General features: G+C 27.3%; 1 protein-coding gene and 2 long non-coding RNA genes across 6 annotated transcripts; all 3 read left to right on the top strand.

The window, feature by feature from the left end:
* The first annotated feature begins 1,702 nt into the window (after positions 1-1,702).
* LOC114930673 (juvenile hormone esterase-like) lies at positions 1,703-12,115 on the top strand. Of its 3 annotated transcripts, none has more exons than XM_085479666.1 (7): positions 1,703-1,886; positions 3,254-3,415; positions 5,095-5,249; positions 8,128-8,440; positions 11,028-11,213; positions 11,600-11,784; positions 11,877-12,115. In XM_085479666.1, the coding sequence occupies exons 2-7, from the start codon at positions 3,325-3,327 to the stop codon at positions 12,099-12,101; spliced, it is 1,155 nt and encodes a 384-aa protein (XP_085335792.1). In that variant the 5' UTR covers positions 1,703-1,886; positions 3,254-3,324; the 3' UTR covers positions 12,102-12,115. The 3 variants fall into 3 exon arrangements, with proteins under 3 accessions (XP_085335792.1, XP_085335793.1, XP_085335794.1); XM_085479667.1 differs by lacking the exon at positions 1,703-1,886 and adding an exon at positions 2,893-3,063; XM_085479668.1 differs by lacking the exons at positions 1,703-1,886; positions 3,254-3,415 and having other exon boundaries at positions 5,109-5,249; positions 8,181-8,440.
* Positions 12,116-12,877: 762 nt separating this feature from the next.
* On the top strand, positions 12,878-13,866 carry LOC146724531 (uncharacterized). Its single transcript, XR_014924027.1, has 2 exons — positions 12,878-13,133; positions 13,219-13,866. It is a non-coding gene; the product is annotated as an uncharacterized LOC146724531 (long non-coding RNA).
* Positions 13,867-14,339: 473 nt separating this feature from the next.
* On the top strand, positions 14,340-16,625 carry LOC114930682 (uncharacterized). Of its 2 annotated transcripts, none has more exons than XR_014924026.1 (2): positions 14,340-14,522; positions 16,376-16,625. It is a non-coding gene; the product is annotated as an uncharacterized LOC114930682 (long non-coding RNA). The 2 variants fall into 2 exon arrangements; XR_014924025.1 differs by having other exon boundaries at positions 14,340-14,543.
* The last annotated feature ends 8,365 nt before the right edge of the window (positions 16,626-24,990 follow it).

Genomic DNA, 24,990 nt, shown 5'->3' with positions numbered 1-24,990 from the left:
CTTTATCGGCGATATTCGTAATAAGAGTCATCGAGAAACGGCGAATCATCATTTCTCGCGAGTCCAACTCGTTTCATAATCATATGCTTCCAAGTTCCAAGTTCAATTGCGTGAATATAAGTATGGCTGCATTAATCCCGGCAAAGACACGTCGACAGTTACGCTGCGTAAATCTCGGCCAGGTTACTATATAGCACCGATTCTCGAATTTAAATTCAATCAAAAATGAAATTATACATGTATTTAATTACGTAAAAATAATGATTAATAATTACATAAACTGTTTTTATACAATTAGCACATGTGCTTGTCAATCTGTACATATATTTACGATAGCCGAGACCACGAATTTAAATGTAATAAAAAAAAATTATCCATGTGTATAGTCGTTTAAATATATGTATAAGTATACAACAGAATATATGTTCTTTTATTTATATACATATACTTTCTCATTTATACTTCGCAAGAATAAATAAAGATGAAAGGCACTGCTTGTGCATTGCTTTTTAGCAGATATAATATTTTCGTAGTTAAATGTTGATAATTATTATATATGTTTAATAATACTGTTCGACACACAAAAAGGTTCTGAGATTTTTAAACCTTATACATATAGATTTTCTCATGCTGATTACGAATCCGGCCGTGAAAATTGCGTATTACAAATAAAGTTATAAATAAATCTTTACCTACTTATTTTCACAAACATTAAATTTTTGAAACTTTGATCCGCTATTTCTAATTTTAAAAATCTGAATCATTATTTATCAGTAATTGAAGACATTTTGACATATTCATATTTGTAAAAAAAATGTGAGCCATTTTACCATACCTCTAAAGACTTTGTATTAGTATAAGGAAAAGGGCGAAAAATGATACTTTCAATTTCTTAATTTAGTTTTCTCAAAAAACTCTAAATTCGAACTTTTTTACATTATTTGCACAACCTACAAGTCTTAAGCTTTATTTTGAGCCCTCGTAGCATTTTTTATTACGTCCCAATTAGAAGTTATATTTTACGGAATAGTATTTAAAATGCTTTTTTTCTCATCTTTACATATTTACAAAACCTAACGTAATACGCAATTTTCGCGGCCGGATTCGTAATTAGCAGAAAATAATTTATAAGAATACGCTTTGGTAATTTCCAAATTTGAAATAAAGTCTTTTTTGTTAAATGTATTTATTGTATTTATTGTATTAAATATAATATAAATCGAAAAATACATCGAGATAAATACTTTAGTAGATCGAGGTGACATACGCGACTGAGCACTCCTTCTTCTTTTTTCGCTCCGCTTCATTTATTATTATTGTATTAAAAAGTAAATTATTGAATAAGATATTATTTTAAGCGGCTTAAATTTTAAAATATGTAGCAGAACAATCTTGTTTCCATTTTCTAACATAATATTTCAATTGCCTCAACATAAAATTAAGAAAATGTATATAGTTGCATATTATTTCAAAAATTTCCGCCGACATCAGCTGCACCCAAAGCGAATCCGCTAGGTGGATGTTATACGATTGGATTTGTTCTTTGGGATTATAACAAACACACATATACATATAAGGGCAGATACACACCTACACACTTTTCGGCAAGCAGGATATAACACACACAAGACGAGGTAGATACACACCAACACACGAACGTACATGAAAATAAACGTAAATATGACGATACAATAACACAGAAAGTCGTTTCGAGTATCTCGCACACTTTCAGTATCATATAAAACACTGGAACGAACAAACGTTTGTTGCCGAACAGCTTTATAGTGAACATTAATTTTCAATTTCTTTGCAACGTCACTGCGCATCACTATCAGCATCGCCTTTTCCGTAGTGCAATAAAAACTACAAGATATCAACAATATAAAGTGAGTCAAGTTAGAATTATTTATATAGAAAAATGTAATATATTTAATTCCGTTTATTTTCTTGAACTTCTTTATTATTTTTCTATACAAATGTATACACTGTGAATTTTCTTTTATCATTTATCGTGAAATTAATTGTACAAAATGATATTTTAAGAATATTATAAAAATTTTTTTGATTAAAGAATATATTTATTAAATATATATTTATATCACAATAAAAAATATTAATATCTACCACAATAAAATATAAATTAATTTTACTAAAATATGTAATATATATTTTATATATAAAGATAATTTAAATATATAAAAAACTATATTAGAATCCTATGATTCTTTGAGTATTTTTAAAATTTTTTCTAACTCGTAGACTTTTTACAAATAAGTGAAATCAACAAAATTCGCGAGTATCCTTTTTCTTGTTTAAAATCCGAAAAAAAGTTACATAAAGTATTTTAAAAAATTATAGAGAATGAAATTATGTGTCTTCTTATACCCCAAGCGGCACCAAAAATCACAGATTTCCTGACAATATAATTTCTTTATAATAATCCATATGTTTAAAATGATCGACGTGTACAATATGTAAAAAAAATTTTATTTGTTTTGCATAAAAGTTAAAAAAAATAAAATCCGTGGCAAAACAATATTTTTCCCATTTTCTAATATGAGACACTTATTCACGCTAAAATTGAAAGATATTACTTGAATGTATGTTTGCAATGTAAATGGTATAAGATGATATAAATTTGAATAAAATATTATTTTTTAATTATACAATACGAATAATGAAAAAACAACAAACATAATTAAATAAACATTTTAAAATAAAGACATACATGTCCGTAGACACACATATACGTACTCAGGTAAGCAGGATTATAATAAACACAAGACGAAGGAGACACACACCAATACACAGACGTACATGAAAATAAATGTAAATATAACGATACAATAATACTGATAGCCGTTTCGAGACTCTCGCACATTTTCAGTACCATATAAATGACCGTAACAGACCTGCTGTATGGCAGATAATTCCCATACAGCAAATTTATAACGAACATTACTTTTCAATTTCTTTGCGACGTCACTGCGTATCACTATCCGCCTCGTCTTTTCCGTAGTTTAATTAGAACCACATTATATCAACAACATACCATGGTATATAGTGAGTTTACTTGGAATTACTTATATAAAAGATGTAATATATTTAAATTTGTTCATTATCTTGAACTTTTTATTATTTGTCTATTAGCTATATACACAAGAGTTTATATTTTTGCATTTTTACTATCTACTATTACATTTTCTTACTATCTCTTTATGGTAAAAGTATCTTCTGCAATTTTTAATTACAGATCGTTGACCTCGCCAAATTCTACTAGACGAGATTGTGTTACAATATTGCCATCCGTGAATAGAGATAAAAATGTTCAACGTAAACCTATGTTTTATCTCTATTCTGAGATGCATTCTAACTCTTCTAATACTAAATCAACCTGTCTTTGGTAACCACACAGGTAAGACTTTTATTTACCAGATTGTCATTGCTGTGTTTATATCAGTTTAAAATTAAATAGATAAAACTAAGGTAAATATATGCAAATTTATCTAATTGTAAGATAAAATGATGATAATTTTATTTGAAACATATCTTGATAAAAGATAATATTATGTGGCGATTTATTTAGATAAATTTCAGATAATATTTTTTTAGCACCGCTTATGTAAACACAATTATAAAAAAATGTAAATTATAAAATGTATACATATAATAACATATTCATATTTTATTTATAAATTGTTATCGTTTACCACTTAAGCTTTATTACTTAACAGTTATCTTTAAGTAAAATGACTTTAAATCTAAAATTATCTGAACAATATATATTCTAAATAATTTAATGAAAATAACATTTTTTTAAAATAAAATGCTGCTGTAAAATAAACATATTTTATTATCTATATAAAGATAAAATGACGTCAAAATTTCATCCAGATCACTTTTTCAATTTTATTTAAAGATCAGCAAACACTGGCTATGACTCTCAATCAAATTATCTGAACATTATTCTAAGTAATTTAGTAATGATAACACTTAATTTTTTCATCTAAGATGCAGATATAGATATTATATATATTTATTATCGAAAGGTAAAATAACAAAATTTTATCTAGATAATAATCTTTATAATTTTATTTAGATAATAGTAAATACTGTAGATGATAAATAACTTGAAGAAAAAGAAGCCTGAACTGTGTAACACTGTTTCGTTACTAGAAAGCATACCAAGCCCTCTAATACAAAGAGTTCTCCAGCGAAAAATGCGCACTTAAACAAATAAAATGTCGCTCGATCGATTACCAAATACAACAATTTACGATTTAAAGAAGTTCTGTATTCCACAGTCTATTGCACATTGAATTTATTTATGTCTCCTTGCCCGGAAAAACATCTCCGCAGACTTATGTATAACCGCTTTAGCGAGGATAGATCGCCATTTTTATTTGTTTCCGCAATTCCGCCAGTAAATTTGTATTTATATACCCAGTGAGAAATGATTGGTCGAATCGTCATTGATTCGACAAATTTGACATCAATTTGACAACGAATCGACGTCGATTCAATCATCATTTCTCGTTGGGTAGTCCGCATCGTGCACATCGCAATAATATTCTTCGGGCATACCTCGGGGATACAAAAGCAAGACGCAACAGTAAGTTTTCATATAATGCCTCTCCGTTCCCCCGATACTGCGCGCGCGTGACAACAAAAGCCGATTAATTATATTTCGTTGAATTAACGAACACGATGCGAGATTATATCGACGTCGTGTAGGTAGAATATAAGCGACCGAAAGTATTTCTGCCTGACATCTCCGCGAACATGACGCGATTATCGTCGTTTTCATCGCCATCGATCAAGAATTAAAAGCAGTCGCGTATAGGGATGAAAAAAACGACGTCACGACGACAATACTCGTGATGCTTCGAAAATACTTACACACATACGTGCGCGATCATTTTGTCGTGTCTCTTATATATAATAGCACATGTGTGGAATTTAAAATCGCGGATGCAAAGGTGCGAGTCGTATCTTTTGATCACGATAAGAGAATGTATAACATATATAGACATATATGTTTGTATATAAATATTTATTTTTTTTAATAAATTAGCCAGAGCATAAATTTTTCAGGGCCATCCGTCGACGAAACGTCGAACAGAATAAAAGTAAATGTGTCTGAAGGGACATTAGTCGGCATCGTCGAGGCAAGAGTTTATGGCAATTCTTACAATGCTTTTCGTGGAATACCATATGCTAAACCTCCAGTGGGTGATCTCAGATTTCAAGTAAGTACGGAGAATGGTTATAAATATTACTATCTTTGTTAAAAGATTCACTTTGACAAGTGATACAAACTCTTGATTGAATACTTGTTTAAAATATAAAAGATACAGACATTTAAAAATTAGAAATAAAATCTAGTTATACAGGAGAAATGATCTTTTACATAATTTTAGGACATAATTGTATACATATTATTTTAGACAAAAAAAAATATTATAAACATGTCCTTTTTTTTTGACAAAAATATTACTAGTGTTCAGTTTTATAAATGACTACATTCATTAACTTATTAGAATCTTTATGAAATTTTAAACTTGCAATACATTTGAATAATTAATATTAATTAATAAACATTTTTTAATTAATTAATGATAATTTTGGCATAAATTAATATGCTGTATTTCTATTATGTAAATAATCGAAATTGTACGTAGAGATAGAAATTCGGCTAATTAATATTATGTAAATAAAAGAAATTTTTTACACCAAAATTTAAAACATAGTGGAAAATTAAGAACTAAAAGTATATACACAATGAAAATTCAAGAATAAATTATATATACAATAAAATTATGTATAAGTAATAAAAATTCAACGAATTAAAATTATTTACATAATAGAAATTTAGCAAATTGAAATTATGCACATAATAGTAATTTGGCGAATTATAATTATATACATAACAGAAATACGGCCAAAACAAAATTATGTGCATAATAAGAACTCGGTAAATTAAAATAATATTAATTAAGTTTAACCGCAAACTGTGAAACTGTCAAACCAATTGGTTGTGATTCATGCCGCAAAGCAAACTTTGCGACAATCAACCATCGCAGAAAAAGAACCCTCAATACTTCGATTAAAATTAAATTCACTCAGTTAACATGCTTTAAAAAAAAATGTATAACTTGACGATATCACCATTGCAATTTTAAAATCAATCGCAATTGTAGGTGTATTTATAATAATAAATTTAAAAAACTCTGATTAAACTATAGAGATTTTCAAAACCTTTGAATCTTCTCAGATTAGTAAATCTGTTGACGATAGTCGAAATATTCAAAATAATGAGAAATACAAATGCTTATCTCATTTCAAACCTTATTTAGTATTTGCAAGTGTATCTGTTGCTAGAAGTGTTTGATATAATTTATTGAATTTTATATTTATTGTAGGCAATGTTGTTCTTATTATTAGATGATTTTAGAATTAGCTAGATAAAGATGAGATAAATATGTAAATTCATCTTGTATGAGATTAAGATGATTTTGTTTTACATTTATCTGGATAAAAAATAAAATTACATGGCTGTTCACCTAACTTCCAGATAATATTATTTTTAAAATCACTTATGTAAACATTGTTATATAAAAAATGTAAATTATAAATAGAATATAAAAATATATTCATACTTTTATTTCTAATTAAAAAAAAAAAAATTTAGAAATAAAATAAAAATAGTAATTAGCTCTGTTAAACTTAATAATTGTAAACAAAGAAGAGCTATAAGAGCTATTAAACGTAATACAGTTGACAGTTGATATTAATAAAATTCATTTAAACCAAATAATAAATACATAAAAAATAAACATTTTGCGAACGTTTCGGCTGACATTTCAAGCCTTCTTCAGCGCAATAAAAATATTTTAATTAGAAATTGAATTGTAATATTAAATATTAAAGACGGTTATTAACAATGTCAAGATAATATATATATAAAATCAGCTTTAGATCTCGTTACATATGTTGCTGAACAAGTCATCGTGTGTGACAACCACCATTACTGATACATACTGACAATGAGTTCGAACGACCGTATCATGCAATCACTTATGAGTATAGACTACCTGATTTACTGGTCAAGGGAGATATCTTGATTAAATCTTCATGTTAAAATGTTGTTAAGCATTAACATATAGAGTGTTGCGAAAGAAAATTCAAATACCTTCCAAAAAACATAGGCTTTCTAAACCAATCGCAAATACTTTTATTATTTTTTGATAGTAATTTGATGTCCAAGAAACTCAAACTATGGTTTTTTCTCTTACAATTGTGAATTGTATACGTGGGAATTGTAACGTTTGGTGGGTTGGACGTTTTGTTTTGTCATCACTAAAAACATTTAAAAAGATGTCGGATCTGATACTTGAAACTTCTATAAAATAATCACCATTTTGTTTGAGTCAGTGTGTAGTACATTTTACTTGGCAGATTATAATGAATAATCAGATATTGTTTACTGAGATCTCAATTTAATGCTTAACAACATTTCAACATGAAGATTTAATCAAGATACTACTCTCTTGACCAGTAAATTAGGAAGTCTATAGTCATAAGTGATTGCATGATACGGTCACTCGAACTCAGTATGTATCAGTAATGGTGGTTGTCAGACACGACTTGTTTAGCAACATATGTAACGAGATCTAAAGCTGACTTTATATATATATTATCTTGACATTGTTAATAACCGTCTTTAATGTTTAATATTACAATTCAATTTTTAATTAAAATATTTTTATTGCACTAAAGAAGGCTTGAAATGTCAGCCGAAACGTTCGCAAAATGTTTATTTCTTATGTATTTATTATTTATTGTTTAAATAAATTTTATTAATATCAACTGTCAACTGTATTAAGTTTAATAGCTCTTATAGCTCTTCTTTGTTTACAATTATTAAGTTTAACAGAGCTAATTACTATTTTTATTTTATTTCTAAATTTTTATCGCTTATTGCTTAAGTTCTAGTAATTAGTTATTTTTATGCTGTGACTCTAAATTAAATTATCTGAATAATTTAGTACAAGATAAGATAGCGCCAAAAATTCATCTAACTGATCATCTATGAAGTTTTATTTAAATAACAAACACTGATTGTAGGATCCGCAACCACCAGAACCTTGGTTCGGTGACAGAGACGCTTCGTTTTACAGAAACGTCTCTCTTCAGAACATATTCTGGAACTATACTATTGGGAACACACACAGGGAGGTAGTCATTGGCAACGAAGACTGTCTCTATTTGAACGTGTATACCAAAGACATGATGCCTTTTAAAAAACGCGCTGTGATGGTGTGGATACATGGTGGAGGCTTTTTTGTGGGGGACGGCACCTTGCTCATTGACGGTCCCGAATATATCATAAGGAAGGATGTAGTACTCGTTACCCTGAATTACAGATTAGGTGTTCTAGGTATATTATTAATTGGCTCGAAATCATTTTATATTACTTAGTTGCGTTTGATGATTCATTTTTTTTTAACTAAAGATATACACACGCATTCCACTCTCCACAATTCAAATAATTTACGTATATGTACGATTCTTTTTAGATATTAATTTCAAAACAATAACCAATTTTCATAACTTATAACGTTTCAAAAATTTTAACGTTTTATAACTTCTTTCATAAATTTTGTTTTTTTTTAACAATTGTCGAATTACAAGTAATTAAAACATTTCGTGAAATCAATTTATTTTATCGTTGAAAGTTATATATATTTATATAACTATTATAAATAAATAAAGAATATTAAATAATCGACCAAACTTAAATAATTGACCATGCGGTTAAATTATTTTTAACATTTTTTATTTGATAAGGACCACAACTACATAGTCGAAACGTCGTAGAACTTAATAAATTTTAATTTGTGTTAGTTTGATCGACTATTCCATATTCCTTATTTTACTGACTAGCAAATGCTAATATTTAACACTCGATTATATAAATAAACATTACTATACATATTAACGACATTAATACAATAGGAAAAAGCTTTTACACGATCAAATATGGATGACTAAGAAAAATTATTGTATTTAAATATAAAATTTACAAAATTCGTGCAAGATGTTTCGTCACTTGTTTGTGACTTCTCAATCGCAAAGTTCAATACAATTACATATAATAACGGTCTAAAGATTTCATCTTAAAGCTATAATTGTCTTGTTAGCATTATAAAATATACTAATATGTCCATGTTCTTCGTATTAATTTCGGTGCTCAGAAATAATTAATGTTTGATCTATATTAACAATAGCGTACAATTAAACTTTTATACAAAATTTAATAGATATAAATAATATTAGTTAAATTGCAAACACTTACATATTTTTATTTTTCGTCTCGATCTCCATTATCGTGTTATTCTTTATCGACTTTTAAGCTGAATATATCCAAAATTTCTCTCAAGAGCTTTATATATTATTTAGAAAAAGATGAAATTTATTTATATTTTAAATAATAATCCTTAAGGTTGCCAATAATAATTAATAAAAAACCACTCCTCAATGTTTAAAGTCGACCAGACTGGCAATAATTTATTATAAATAATTATTTGAAATACAACAACGTTTCGGCTGTCATTGCAGCCCTTTTCAAGTACATCAAATTTAAAACAGTAAATCAACTTCTATGCAAACTACCGACAATGTTAACGCTTAATATGTGCTTACTTCTGTCAGTCTTGCATTGTTCATCAAAACAAGCGTTAACATTGTCGGTAGTTTGCATAGAAGTTGATTTACTGTTTTAAATTTGATGTACTTGAAAAGGGCTGCAATGACAGCCGAAACGTTGTTGTATTTCAAATAATTATTTATAATAAATTATTGCCAGTCTGGTCGACTTTAAACATTGAGGAGTGGTTTTTTATTTATATTTTGTCTAAAATCTGGAAATATGCCTTGTCCAATATATCAATATCATCTATAAGGTTCAAACTGTTTTTTTGTTGTTTAATATGTATTGTTTCTGATATTAATCTTTTGTAATAATTGCTTTCACAATCTAAAATTCTAACATCATTCCAATCCATATTATGATTCATGTCAATAATATGTCTAGAAACTACGCTCAAATTCGACTCTTTTATATTTTTTTTATTTTCATTAACTCTTGTATTAAGTTTACGTTTAGATTGACCGATATATGAAACGTCGCAATCCTTACACATTATTTTATAAATAATGTCGTTTTTTGAAATGTGATTAGTGGAATCTTTATGCAGTTTGATAAACCTATCCAATCTATTAAGACAAACATACACAGGTGTATAATCTGTATTTTTGAATGATTTTTTAATGTGTTGAGAGAAACACTTTACATATAAGAAACCTATGAATCTTCTCTGTGACTCTTGTGTCAAATTAGGATGTGTATTATAGTTGCAATTATTGGATATATTATATACAATTTTTTTGATCCTTATATTGATATGTTTGAATATAAATTCCAATGGATACCCATTATTTAACAATAGTTCAATACAAATTGTTATGTTTTTATTATAATAAATGGGATCCGACAAAAGTAATGCTCTATCTATTAAACTGAAAATTGTGCCTATTTTATGATGGGTTGGATGGTTTGAATAAAAAGAGAGGTATCTACCTGAGAACGTGTTTTTGTGATACCAGTTGGTGATAATTCGATTGTTACTTCTGATTAGTTTTAAATCTAAAAAACTGATACTATTATTTTTTTCCATTTCTATGGTAAATTTAATTTTATTATTCCATAATGTGGTTGATTATTCCATAATGTGGTTGATTATTCCATAATTGAGTCGAAAAAATTTTGTATTGCTATTATTTCGCTGTGTTTAGCCGCGCATATAATGTCATTTACATATCTATGGTAAAACAGTATATTATTCTTGATTTTATGTAAAACTTTATTTTCAATGTCTTGAAGACCTATATCAGATATTATTGGGGACAACGGTGAACCCGTGGGTTCATATTAACGACATGTTTCTTTCAACCTTTCTGTTTAGGTTTTCTCAATTTTTATAAGGAAATGGCGACGGGAAATCAGGGATTAAAAGATGTAGTTATGGCGCTAACATGGGTTCAAAGAAATATATTGCATTTCGGTGGAGATCCCGATAACGTCACAATTTTTGGTCAAAATGCGGGTGCAGTGATGGTTCACTATCTGACTATTTCACCGTTAGCTAAAGGTACGAATCAAAAGGACATAATATTAATATGCATATATTAAGAATATTTAAGAACACATTTTATACAAAAGAAAATTTTTTTTATAGCTTTGCTATAACAAAAAATTTTTAATTAAAAGATTTTTTTTATTTTAACTTAAACCTCGATTACAAACTATATAATATCCACGTTTTAAAACGTCGTAGAAAATTACTTGGAAGATAAATGATAATATCCTTTAATAAAGAAAAATTAATTCTAAATTGAGAATTGAAAATTAAAGATATGCTGATTAATTTAATGTGTTATTTTGAGTCAAAGAGGAAAAAAACAAAGGTCTCATGATAAAATCATATAAAACTTCTTCGAGTGCTAATTATATTATGTGCAAATGTGTGCTTAACAGGTTTATTTCATAAAGCAATATGTCAAAGTGGCGCCGCGACTGTGCCTTGGGCTTTCACTGAACGAGACGAAGCTATTAATAACGGTATAATGTTAGCCCAGAAACTTGGTAATGCGACTTCAGATTCGGAAATCGCCTTGCAATTTCTAAAAAACATAGACGGAAGAAAATTGACAGAAATAAAGGTCTTTTTGACACGCTGTTATGATTATTGCAATAATAACATTCGATGAATGACAATAAATTATTTTTTTACATTGATAATATGTTCTTGCAGGTTGACTTATTGTTAGATGGTATATATAAATTTACGCCGACCGTGGATTCCGAGTCATCGAATCCTTTTTTACCAGAAAATCCATTACAATTATTACGTAATGGAATTACAGTACCAATCATATTCGGATATAATAGCCAGGAAGGCAATTACTTCATAAATTCCTTGTCTTTCCGTAAGTATATATATTTGCTTTTGTTTTTCATTATTACATATTATTATTAGTATATCATGAGTCATTGTTACATGTAAAATTTTCCTAGAAAAGCGATTTCCAATATTTTAAAAATATTGTGATGTACAAACAATGTTATAATTAATCAATATTAATAAGTTTTAGGATTTCATCAATATGTAACCTTTAAATGTACAAAGAATAATTAATTATTTATTTAATAAAATTGTTTTGTTTTAAAGTAATAAAGTTACATATTTATTTAAAATGCATAAATAAAAAGTTGTTATAGAAGTTAAAAAATAAAATTAAAACTAAAATCAATAACATTAAATTAAATTAATATTAAAATCGTTATTAAAATCGTTTCAGGGGTAGACGAGGAGATTTTAAAGGAAATTAATTCTGATTTCGAGAAAGCCATATATCCTAGAATTTTGCGTCAATTACCACAACTAGGGATCACGGTACCGGAATTACGATCACTGTATTTTGGTAATGGAACAGTGTCAAAGGAAACTATAATGGATCTTTTTGATTTTATCGGCGATCAGTATATCTATAGAGGCATTATGCAAGCAATTGATACTCAAATGAATTCTGATGTAAACCAGTCGACCTACTTGTACAGATTTTCGTACGATAGTGAAACCTCCCCTTTGAAGAATCTATTGCTTGCAACTCAGCTTCCAGGTATTGCGTTGTTAATTAAAGTAGAACTATGTAAAAATTAAATTAATATTATAGTTAGAAAAGAAGTGAACGTGAAATTAAATGTCTTTAAATTTCTATATATGATTGAAGAAAAACTTACAGTTCTGAAGAAATTTGATTAAGAAAAATTTAGAGAACTTTTAAATATAAACTTCATATTGCTCTTGTAATGTATGGAAAAATTATCTTTGAGATTAATTTACATAACTATATTTTGTAGGTACATCTCACTTTGAGGAACTGGGTTATTTATTTTATCCTCATGTAATAGGTCTACGACACTATGTGAGACCATTTGCACATGGTACGCCGGATTATAAAATAATGGAGTACTTAACACAGATGTGGACAGATTTTGCTAAAACGGGGTATCATAGACTTGACATTTCTAATGCATATTTATTGTGACATCGTACAATTGCGTAATAATAATCAATTACACATTTATTGCAGAAATCCAACATCTTCAGCTAATTTTACATGGACTCCAATAAAAAATGGTACAAAGTATGATTATTTAGAAATTGATAATGAACCTCATATGGAGATTCTTATTAAAGAATACCAACGATCGAATTGGGAGATCAGAGTTCAATTATTAAAAGAGTTTTCCAAATTGGAACAATTTCCTGGTGCAGAACCATTCGTTAACCACACGAATCTTAAAACAGACTTATAGTTTGAAATAAAATATGAAGAAATTTAACTAAAACTATTGAATAGCTCTGAAGAAAACTTTGTGGTGCAAAAAGCTGACAAACTAACAAAAAACTGACTGTGAGAAACAATGTGACGTAACAATGGTGACCAAAGCTAAACCGTTTTCCCAGTTTGGAATCCTCCTTTTTTTTAAACACATTATCTGCTCATTGGATATAAATATGTACATATATATTTGTATACTGTATATAGTATACATATATGTTTACTGTATGCAGTATTTAGAAAAATAATATGTATACAATATATATACATATTATTTATTTAAATGTTTTTTATTTTTAATTTTTTTAAAGTAATCCCAAGAAATATTTTACAATTCTTGATCAGAGATTTATTAAACACCAGACGTATAAAAAATATATTCTTTTAAAAATAAAATTTCTTTTTTTCTCTCCATGTATCTTTATTTAAATACATTTTCACATTTTCAATTTTTGAAAAAAAAGAACTAATGTCCCGAAATATGATAACTAGGTTGCTACAATACTGTTATCGATTTATGCGATACACTGATTCATAATTCCAATGAGAAAATTTTTGAGATAAGAAAAAAGATATAAATCTTATTTATATTTTTTGTCTATCCGCTATCTCCTTGTGGCTTAGACGAAATTATAAAAGATAATCAAGAAATACAAAATCGATGTTTGCACGTTACATATATGATAAGTCTCAAATTATTATCAATAACATTATCGACTATATTCGTAATGAGAGTCTTTGAGAAATGGCGAATCATCATTCCTCGCGAATTCAACTCGTTTTATAATCTTATGCTTCCAAGTTTCAATTGCGTGAGCGTAAATATGGTTGCATTAATCCCGACGGAGTCACGTTGACAGTCACGTTGCGTGGATCTCGGCCAGGTTATTAGCACCGATTCTGGTGTTATTCGTTCAGTGTCCGTTATGAACAGCAACCGTGTGGCCGTGAACGTGCGCAAGAGCCAATTAATTGGTATCGGTATCGTCGAGGAAAATGTTCACGACGACTATTGCATCGCCTTCCGAGGAATACCGTACGTGAAACCGCCGGTCGGTAAACTAAGATTCAAGGTGAATGCCTTCTTACGTGTCTTGTTATCTTTGTTGGCGAATTTGAAACTCAAGTTTGCCTTTCTATCCAGAATTGGGAATTGAAGAATCTCGGTTATACAGAAATTGCAGTTGAAGACAAGCAACGGAATTTTTTTCAAATGTTTTTTAATTGTTAGATAATCCCATATAATTGCAAACAATTTTGAAAGTAACGATATCAATCACCACTGAATAATTTGCAAAAACTTATAGAAGAGTTTTTGAAAGTTAGAAAAAATAGAATTCTTATTGTAAATTAATTTTTAAATTACAGCAATGATAATCTCAGATGTAATCTTGAATAATTTCTCTTTGTATAATTTATTTTTAATGTGAATTAAGCTTATTCTCTTTTCTATGTAAGATTTGTGTAACTAAAGCACGTAAAAAATACGAACATAGAAAACAAATCAATCAATCACAATCGAGCATTTTTGCTCGAGTGCATCTAATCGACTCGTTTATTGTTTCAATACTATTATGCATACTCTTTAGATTTTTTACGATGACCCTGATTAACCTTGAAAAATATATGCTGTGCAGCGAAAAAAATATCTATAAATATTTTAATACTGTTCGTAGAATTTTTCTAATTCGAATATTTGGAAACGTTCTATGTGTCAGTGAAAACTTATCATAAATGAGAAACTTCTAATGTGAATTATACATCATTTAAGTGCTGACATGTTTTTTACATATAATCATCGTCCGCGCGTTCTTCACAAAGGTGGACTTTGCTTACTGATAATGGAAAGAATTAATGTTCTTCAATTTCTTTAATGAAAAGACCTGTTTTATACGAATTCCGAAGATATGTGTGTCGATTTCTATTACTACTTTTATATATGTATGCCAATGTTCTCCAAATATTCTCTCGTCATGTTTCTTACGCAAAATAAACATACCGCATCTGTAACACTGGTCAACAAAAAAATTAACCAGAAGATTAGTCGTTTCTTATAGATTTTTGAATGCTGAATACGAATCTGATTTCCAAATTTTATTCCATTACGTCATAACTTTGAGAAATGTTTAATTAAAGTACCAAAAAAGTTTTTTCACTTTGTTATATTATAGCTACAATATATGAGATACGTGCTACAGAGAAATTTTATTGCAATCTAAATAAAGTATATTGTTATGATTTTCAACCCTCAAAAGGAATTTTTGATGTCGGTTATGGTCAATAAGATATCCTTGGTTAAATAAGATGACTTAGGTCATTGACGATTTATTAAATAAATTTCAATTTTGTTTATTTAATCTTAAAAGTTTTTTAGATCACTGAATACGAAGTCCGGTGTCAAAATTGTAGGATTCAAAACGGTAGACTCAATATTTATATTTCTATTATTTATATTAAAAAAACATTTTTAAATTTTGACATCTTTTATTTGAATATTATTTCAAATTTGACAATTTTTGACATTCAATTATACATATTCAATGACCTAAAAAATCCTTAAAAGTTATTTACTAAATCGTCAATGGCCTAATTGTAGATCACAGCTAACTTCCGCAACACAGTTCATATTTAATTTGATTTTATCATATTTTATTTGGATTACAATAAAACTTCTCCAGTACGTCACATATTTTAGTTATAATATGACAAAGTTCGTAAAAACAATTTTCTTGTGCAATTTTAATTAAAAAATTTTCAAAATTGTGACGTGAAGAAGCAATTTGGAAATTGGATTTGCATTCAGCATCCAAAAAACGATAAGAAATGACTAATCTTGTTCAGATGTTCAAAAAGAAGTAATTTTTTTGTTGAATCATCAGAAGCGATTTGTACGATATGTATTTAGGATCCGGCCCCACCGGACTATGGTCCGACAGCAGTGATGCTTCGAAACACGGAAACGTCGACGCTCAGGTGGATGTTATCACGCGCGAATTGATCGGCACCAAGGATTACCTCTACTTAAACGTGTACACCATAGACGTCGAATCACGGAGAAAACGTCCGTTCATTATGGTCTTATCATCTGGATATCATTATATGAATTATCATCTTGATTAAAATTCGGATTCTATGAAATAAATGCAATTTTAATATTATTACTGATATATGGTATATGAAGTTTTTTGTTTTATCTTATCTTACTTAAAATATTAAACATATTCACATAGAATTGTATTGAAAAATAAATAGTTTGTATTTATGTATATTTATTAATACATATATAATAAAAATATAAGCTTTAATAATGTTAGATAATTATTAAAGATATTATATAAATTAGCATATGTTTATTATATGCATCTCTTTTTTAAAGAGTTGAGAATTCGATCTTTGCAATTAAAATTGATATATAAAATTTACGCGTGTATTATCAAATATAGTTAATTATATGTTCAATTAAATTAAATATTTAATTTTTTAAATAAAATTCTATTTAATGATATCAAGAAAAGTTATTTACCAAAAATATTTATTACAAATAAAACTTGGAAAAATTGATTGATTTGATTAAATTTGATAAAGAGATATAACTTTTAATACATAAATTCAACATTTATAACAATAAAAAGTGATCAATTAAACAATAATTAAATTATCTTAAATACACTTTTTGACATTAGTTACAAATACAATATGCAATAAAGATTTCCGTTAAAAAATTCTATTGGGGAAATTGGGGGAATGGAGTGAATGGGAGAATGGGAGGAATGGGGGAATGAGGAATTCTTCATTCCCCCAATTCTCCTAGTCCCCCTCTTTTTAAAATGGTTTTTACAAAATAATGCAAAGTTGAAATAATTTAATATATCTTGTAACCAAGTAATTGTTTATTGTTTAAAACATTTTTTTTGTAAATACTTTATTACAAAATATTTGTCTGTCCCGGAACTTGTCACATCTTGTAATTAATATAATTCTATAAAAATTTAAAACTTAATGCACTAACTCACAAATGTTTTTGGGATTATTATTTATTTCTATTATTGATCCATTTGAAGTTGTCTTCCAAATTTAATGAATAGATGAAGCTAATATCACATACATCAGTATAACGCCAAATGCTTATATAATAAATAAATAAATATATTATATAAACGCTACCGTTAAAAAGTTTAAGACCGAAGTAATAGATAAAGATCACTCTTCTCTTGCAAGACATAGCACGGCAAATACTTGCTCCAGTGATTGTAATAGTCAAGATTAATATTCAAAATATACTTTGTTAATTGAGAAGAAAGTGCAAAAATATTGTACGATACTCACGCCTCCTTATACCATATACAACAATTATATTCTTATAATTATCCCATTTTCTGTCTGAATTTTCAGTTAGTAAAACACGAATATAAACTAAGTAAACAAGTTTGATTAATAAATTATTAAACAATAACAGGAAATAATTTTTAGATTTAACATTTTATTTATCTTTTTTGAATTGCACATTTGTATGTACGCATTTTTATGATGTACAAGTCAGAATAGAAAATTTATTGTATAGAAAAAAAACAGCAGTGCGACAGTCAATTTTAACAGTAAAATTTTATGACTGATAAAATATTATTGCTTTCTATCTCTTTTTAATTACTTGGTTGAACTTGTATATGTACGATAAGCACAATAAATTCAAATGTTTATCACTTTATCAAAAATATTTTAAATAGACAAATCTGCTATAACATAAATATTTTGTATTTTACTCGCATTATGTATAAATTCCTAAATATCAACTTTGTTAAGTAATCTTGTACTTGAAAATGTTACAATTGTCGATTTATAATTCAAATACCTATAGTCTTAAATTTAAGAATGTATAATATATTTATATAAATATGTATCTGTGAATCTGGAAAATATTTAAATATCTCTCGAGTTTTCTCGTATATAATCATAAGATAAATAAGATAAGTATAGTAGTAATAATTTGGATCTCTGTTAATTAAATAACGCACGTAATTTTTAAAGAAAATTTTTGTATACTATTTATTATTCCATATTTTTTACTAATTTAATTTTATATGTAAATCTAGATTAACAAATCATCAAGTTAAAGGTGTTTATAGCATGGACGCAGGTTTCAAACAAAATACTAAAGATAATGCATTATCATGGACATAAACAATTATTTACGACATTGACAATTAACAGCAGTTTTGTTTTAATGACTTACATCGTATTCAGGTTGATTGATAAAATAAGACAACATTGACATCGTTGACAAATTTATCGCTTTATCTTTATAATATATAATGTAAATAATCTTATAATTATACCAAATTAACTAAATACAAACTTATATATTTTCTTTAAAATTTTTAAAATTATTTCTTAATTAAGCATCGATAACATTAATCAATGTCTTTATCTAGATATCTGTCATTCTTTTATTGTATTTTATATAACACATATCTTATAATTATAATTATATATTCAAATATACAAATATAATATGTTTAAGATGATATTATAATCTCTTGCTAAAAAAGACATGCAAAATCGATAATCGCAAAAATGATGCTGCTCTTCCGCGATACTGTGAAGGTTAATAGTTTGACAGTTATTGTAAAATAAAAAAATAAAATAATTTCAATAACGCGCGCGAAGGGCGCGCTAGTGGTGTCTGGTATACATAATAAAAATTCAAAAATTTAATAATTAGATCAAAAATTTAAATTATATACATAATTAAAATTCGGCAATATATATATAAATTATTTCGTTTAATCTAACCCAATATAATTACGCACGCAAAGAGAAATTATATTATACTTTGATCATAAAATCTCTAAAATTTCTTGCGACACATGCATGCAAAAATTATTATTGCAATTAATGCATAAAACATAAATATATACTCTCTAACAGAAAATACGAATAAAGAAATAAAATTTTCTACAAGAATCTTTGTGATCAAATATCTACGCTTTCATTAGACTCGCGCGAGACTACATATCCTACACATCCATTACACTGCGCGACTCGCGCGAGACTGATTCTAGATTCTAGTTCGAGGTATCGCGAGCCTGAGCCCGAGGTCACGTGACCACTGGTCATGTGACCATCGGTCCCACGCTTGTTATACCGCGCCCGAGAATCAATGTCGCGCGAACGCGAGCATAAGAGACGTATGGGATGTATCAGAGAGAATTAATCTGATAGAAAAAATAGAAAAAAAACAGACTGTGTAGAAAATTATATTTTTTATTTTTTGTTACTAATTCATATATTAAATTTTTATGAATCACATAATTAATAAATATATTTTTATGCATGCATGATAAATTTTAAGATTTGGGGATAAATTTTTTTACATAAATCTATCATTTAAGAAGAGTTGGTATTGAATTTGGCGATGATCCGTGAAAGTTTATTTTTTATAAAATTTAAAATTTTTAAGAAATATGCATTTTTATTTTTCGCAAATTTTAAAATATTGAGCACATTTTTTTACATAAATAAAGTATAATTAAAAAGGATATTTTATGTAGAATGATTTAACATGGATCGGTGAATTATACAAATTTTGAATTTTGAAAAAAATAGATTTTCAAATTTTACGAAATAAATATAGGAAAGTGAGTACATACGCACACACATACACATACATCTAACTTTTTAACAATTGTTAATTTATGTAAAAAAAGTGAAAATTTGAACTTTATTATAAAATTATCAATTTTTCAAAAAATGTTTTCTTAATAAATTAAATTTTAAAAAATACCAAACATTTAAAAAAATACATTTTATGATTATACATTTTTTAACTTATCTAGAGCTTATTCTTTCCGTAATTAAGATAATTAAAAAAAATTTAAATAAAAAAGTTGTGCAAATTGAAATTTGCACATTGCTTCAATTATAGTTTCCTCATACAGGAAGCTTAACTCGCACATTGATTGATCAAAATTTAATTTTACTTATTAAAAGATTCTTCTATGAGGAAGCAATAATTGAAAGAGAATAATAACTTTGCTTTCTCATAGAGGAATCTTAGTTTTAGGAATCGAGTTGTTTTTATTTACTGTTTAGTAGTTAATTATGGATAGAATAAGATTGATAGGGTTTTTGTGTTTGCTGTCATTTTACGGTAGTCTGTATAAGAATGTGTACCTCAAACCAAACGAGCCTGTGGAAAAAATATTTCGATCTAGAAGGAACGACGAGTTCAATTCCGATTTAATTCTCAGCACTGTAAGTATGTACACACTTTTAACTAATTAAAATGAGGATTAAAGTTTGCATTATTCCAGTTAGCTGAATTTCTTCAACGCTGTCACAAATTGATTATAAAACGCGATTTTATACATGGCGTCACTTAATTCACGTCTATTAATTGAGCTTTAACCTGTGTACTTAGTGGGCGCAAATTAAGGGACACTGTGTATATCATGCTTGTCGCTTTTATTGTTTATAATCGTGATAGAAATATCCCAAAATTGTATATATATCATCGTTAAGTATATATTATCGTTTCTTAGAACTATTTTGTTTAATTAATAGTATTGTTTAAAATTTGTTGCTATTTAATTATTCTCCTTGTTTTAAAATACGTATTAATGTATATAATAAAAAATTAATATTAATGTATAATCGTGGCATGTAAACACTAAACAAACACAGTGTCTTACGACTTTTGTATAAATTATTTTTTTTCGAAACTATTATAGTAGCGTAGTTTTTGTCAAATTAAGGGGTTTCAGTATTTGTTGTACATCTTGTGTATATAGTTGTTTATATGTATATGCAAACGTAAGAAGCAGTTTTGCAATTATATACGATTAAATTCAAATTTGCATATATATCATAAATATATAATACATAAATAAGAATACGTGTGTTATCTTTTTTACAGCAGTTGAATCCTTTCATTACGTTGTGCATAAAATTATTGAAATAAGATTATTATAAAATGAATGCTTTACTAATAGATATATCAGATATTTTTAATTTTTAACACGCGTCATATAATAACAATTAAGATAAACTTGATATAGAATTGAAGTATAAAAAATATCTGATAAACTATACACTTCTTGACCCTATTCTTTTAATTTTTTAGGCAGAATATTATCGAGGAATCGATTTTAAAAATATATTACAAAATACTGTGGTTCTATTTTCAAAATTCAAGATTATTTTACCTAGCCTTGGCAATACCATCCAAAGCTAAAATAATGAGATCAATACATAAATCTTTCAAACTACAATTTTCATCTGAAACATTTTTTTACAAAACTTTTTTCAAGATGTTTCGGGGTCTCGATCTTTGTGAATGATAAATTGAACACTGCACGTATACAATACGGGACGTTCCACGTTAAGTGGGACAGGCGTCTGGGCAAAATTTGTGAAGTCAGAACAAGACGTTTGAGAGCTTTAAATTTTCGTTATTTTATGTTATTTAAGAAAAAACGTGGCCTCTTTTAAAAAATTTAAATTAGTTACTTTAATATGACGGCTGGAATACATAATAAACTTACTGAAAACATTTAATTTATCGATCAGATGGTCCAATACGTATTCGATTTTAATGAAACTAGGTATCTGAGGGGTTTTCAGGTCGCTTATGAAAAATTTTTAGTCAGAATTTAAAAAAGAATCTTTTTAATTTTTCTAAATTATAAGGAAAACATAAAGAGCCATACGCGGATGTTTTCTATGTACATTTACAACAAAACTAAATTTTTGTTGGAAACAAAGCGTGCGCAAAGCACGTATTATTCTCGGTGTACCAACCAAGACTTTAAAAATTGATATAATCTCTTACTTGAGATTTAATTTCAAAAACCCCTAATCCCCCTGCGGAAATAATTAAATAAATGCAAGAGAAAAATATAGATCCGAAAGTCGCTGAATCGGGAATCGAACCCGAGACCTTTCGTTTGGGGCGACTGCTCTTCCATCTGAGCTATTCAGACCTTTTTTAATTTTTTATTTTTATTTTTATCGTTATTCTACCCAGCAAACACAATGTATAAATGTTATATACTTAAGCATGTTACATGTAACGTATATGTTAGTTGTAATTTCCCACTCATAGAAGTAACATTTTTAATATTACATATATTACATTGTAGTTATATTGTCATTATATCCCAAGATAGTACTGACTTATCAATACATCAATGTGCTATTTGGTATATAATTACAATATAACTACAATGTAATATATGTTATATTAAAATGTTACATCTATGAGTGGGAAATTACAACTAACATGGATGTTACATGTAACGTACACGTTATATTACCTGTTATATTCCGTTTTATTATAGCAATGTAGCAATTATATATCGGTGTTTACTGGGTAGTATATTGAATAATGTGTTCAAAAAACTGAAATGATTGATTTTTAACACGCGTCATATAATAACAATTAAGATAAAAAATTGGAAGAAGATATTTCGGCGCATATTGACATTCTTTTAATTATTAAGTACTAGAATAACGATCAAAATGACCTTTCATAGTAAGATCACATATGATTCGTAGAAAGTGACTTTGAGAAATTAGAATAAAACATAATTTATTTAAAAATAAACAAATATTCAAAATATGCTACCTGAGCTAAAATGCAGGCATTGCAAAAATTATCAAGGAATACACACGATACATATTACATTAATAATGCGAATTTTATTTACATCAATAATCCTTCAAGGCATGCTTCCACTGATACATTATTTTTTTACAGCCTGTTTTACAGCTTGTTTTTACAGCCTGTTTTTCAACAAAGTAAAGCTAAGTTTTTATACTCGAAAATTGGTTTGCTGTTTATCATTTATATAGATTATTACATATGTTTTTTTCATTAGTATATATGTATGTTTCTATCTTTGAGAAGAATTTTAATATAATTCCGTTTTTTAAAGGAACAGAAATTTTAAAATATATATTTCTACTTTCATAGTAAGGTCACATGATTCGTAGAAAAGTGACCTTGAGAAATCAAAATAAAACATCATTTAATTAAAGTTAAATTTGATAAATAAATAATTAAAATATGCTCCCTGAGCTTGAATGCAAGCATTGTAAAGACGAATCAAGGAATCGTACACACGATACATTACATTTAGTCATGCAAATTTCATTTGCATCAATAATTTTTTAATGCACGCTTCCTTTAATACATTGTTTTCTTTTTTCTTTTACAATCTGTTTTTACAGCCTGTTTTCAATAAAGTTAATTTACAGTACGTGGATATCGATTATTTGCTGTTTATCATTTATATAGATTATTTGATAAGTTTTCCTATTTATTATATACGTGTAGTTTCTCTCTCTAGTAACATTTATTATAGTATATTTAATGATTAAGGATTTAGTAATTAAAAATAAATAAATAATAAAACGTGCATTTTAATTAAGAAATAATCAAAATTATTTCAATAACGATGATATATATAAGATAAAGATATGTGGACAACAATATACCGAGTGTCCCAAACCATTTGTACACCCCTTTTCTTTCAAAAACTAAGTATTTTAGGAAAAAACGTTTTAGACAAAAATTGTATGGTTTTGAGAGGAACATAAGATGGTGCCATTTATTTGACCTTGAAGAATTGTTTAAAGATCACGTAAAGGTCAACTTTAATTTCTTAAATAAAACTACCTATTTTTTATTACATATTTTATAGATTATTTCAACAGCTTTCTAAAACCCTGTAATAAAGTATTTTTTCATGGAGTACTCTTTGAGTTATAAAGATTTGAAGCTAACAATTTTTTGGCATAAAATGTAAAATATTTTGTAAAATATTTAATTTTCCATAATCATGCATTAATACTTTTCTGCAGAGTATAATAAGATTAATCAATTGGTGTACAAAAAACATATCCCAGTAAACACCGATATATAATTGTTACATTGCTATAATAAAACGGAATATAACAGGTAATATAACGTGTACGTTACATGTAACATCCATATTAGTTGTAATTTTTCACTGATAGATGTAACATTTTAATATAACATACATTACATTGTAGTTATATTGTAATTATATACCAAATAACACATTACAATATATATATATATATATATATATATATATATATACAGAATGTCTCATTTTAACTTTGATTATCATTATAATATTCCTTTCATTAACTTCTTTAAAGAAAGAATATGCATATAGACAGGACGATTCAAAAGTACGAGTGCACGAGTTTTGATAGATTGTTTGTGAGATCATTCTGAGTACAAAATATTATATGAATATAAATCCTATTCTTAACACGTAGGAAGTACAGAAGTTTTCAAAATTTTGTTTCTCTCATAATAAAATCACATGATTCTAAGAAAGTGATTTCGAGAAATTATAATAAAACGGGAAAATATGTATAAACATTATTTATTAAACAATTAATTTAATAAACAAATGTTTAAAATGTGCTTCCTGAGCTTGAATGCAGGCATTGCAAAGAAGAATCAAGGAATCGTATGTACACGATACA

The sequence above is a fragment of the Nylanderia fulva genome, unplaced genomic scaffold, assembly GCF_048542155.1.
Source record: "Nylanderia fulva isolate GAGA-0341 unplaced genomic scaffold, ASM4854215v1 Scaffold127, whole genome shotgun sequence".
NCBI classification, from domain to species: Eukaryota; Metazoa; Arthropoda; class Insecta; order Hymenoptera; family Formicidae; genus Nylanderia; species Nylanderia fulva.
Note: the sequence above shows the minus strand (reverse complement) of the source record. Positions and strands in the feature narration are given on the sequence as shown.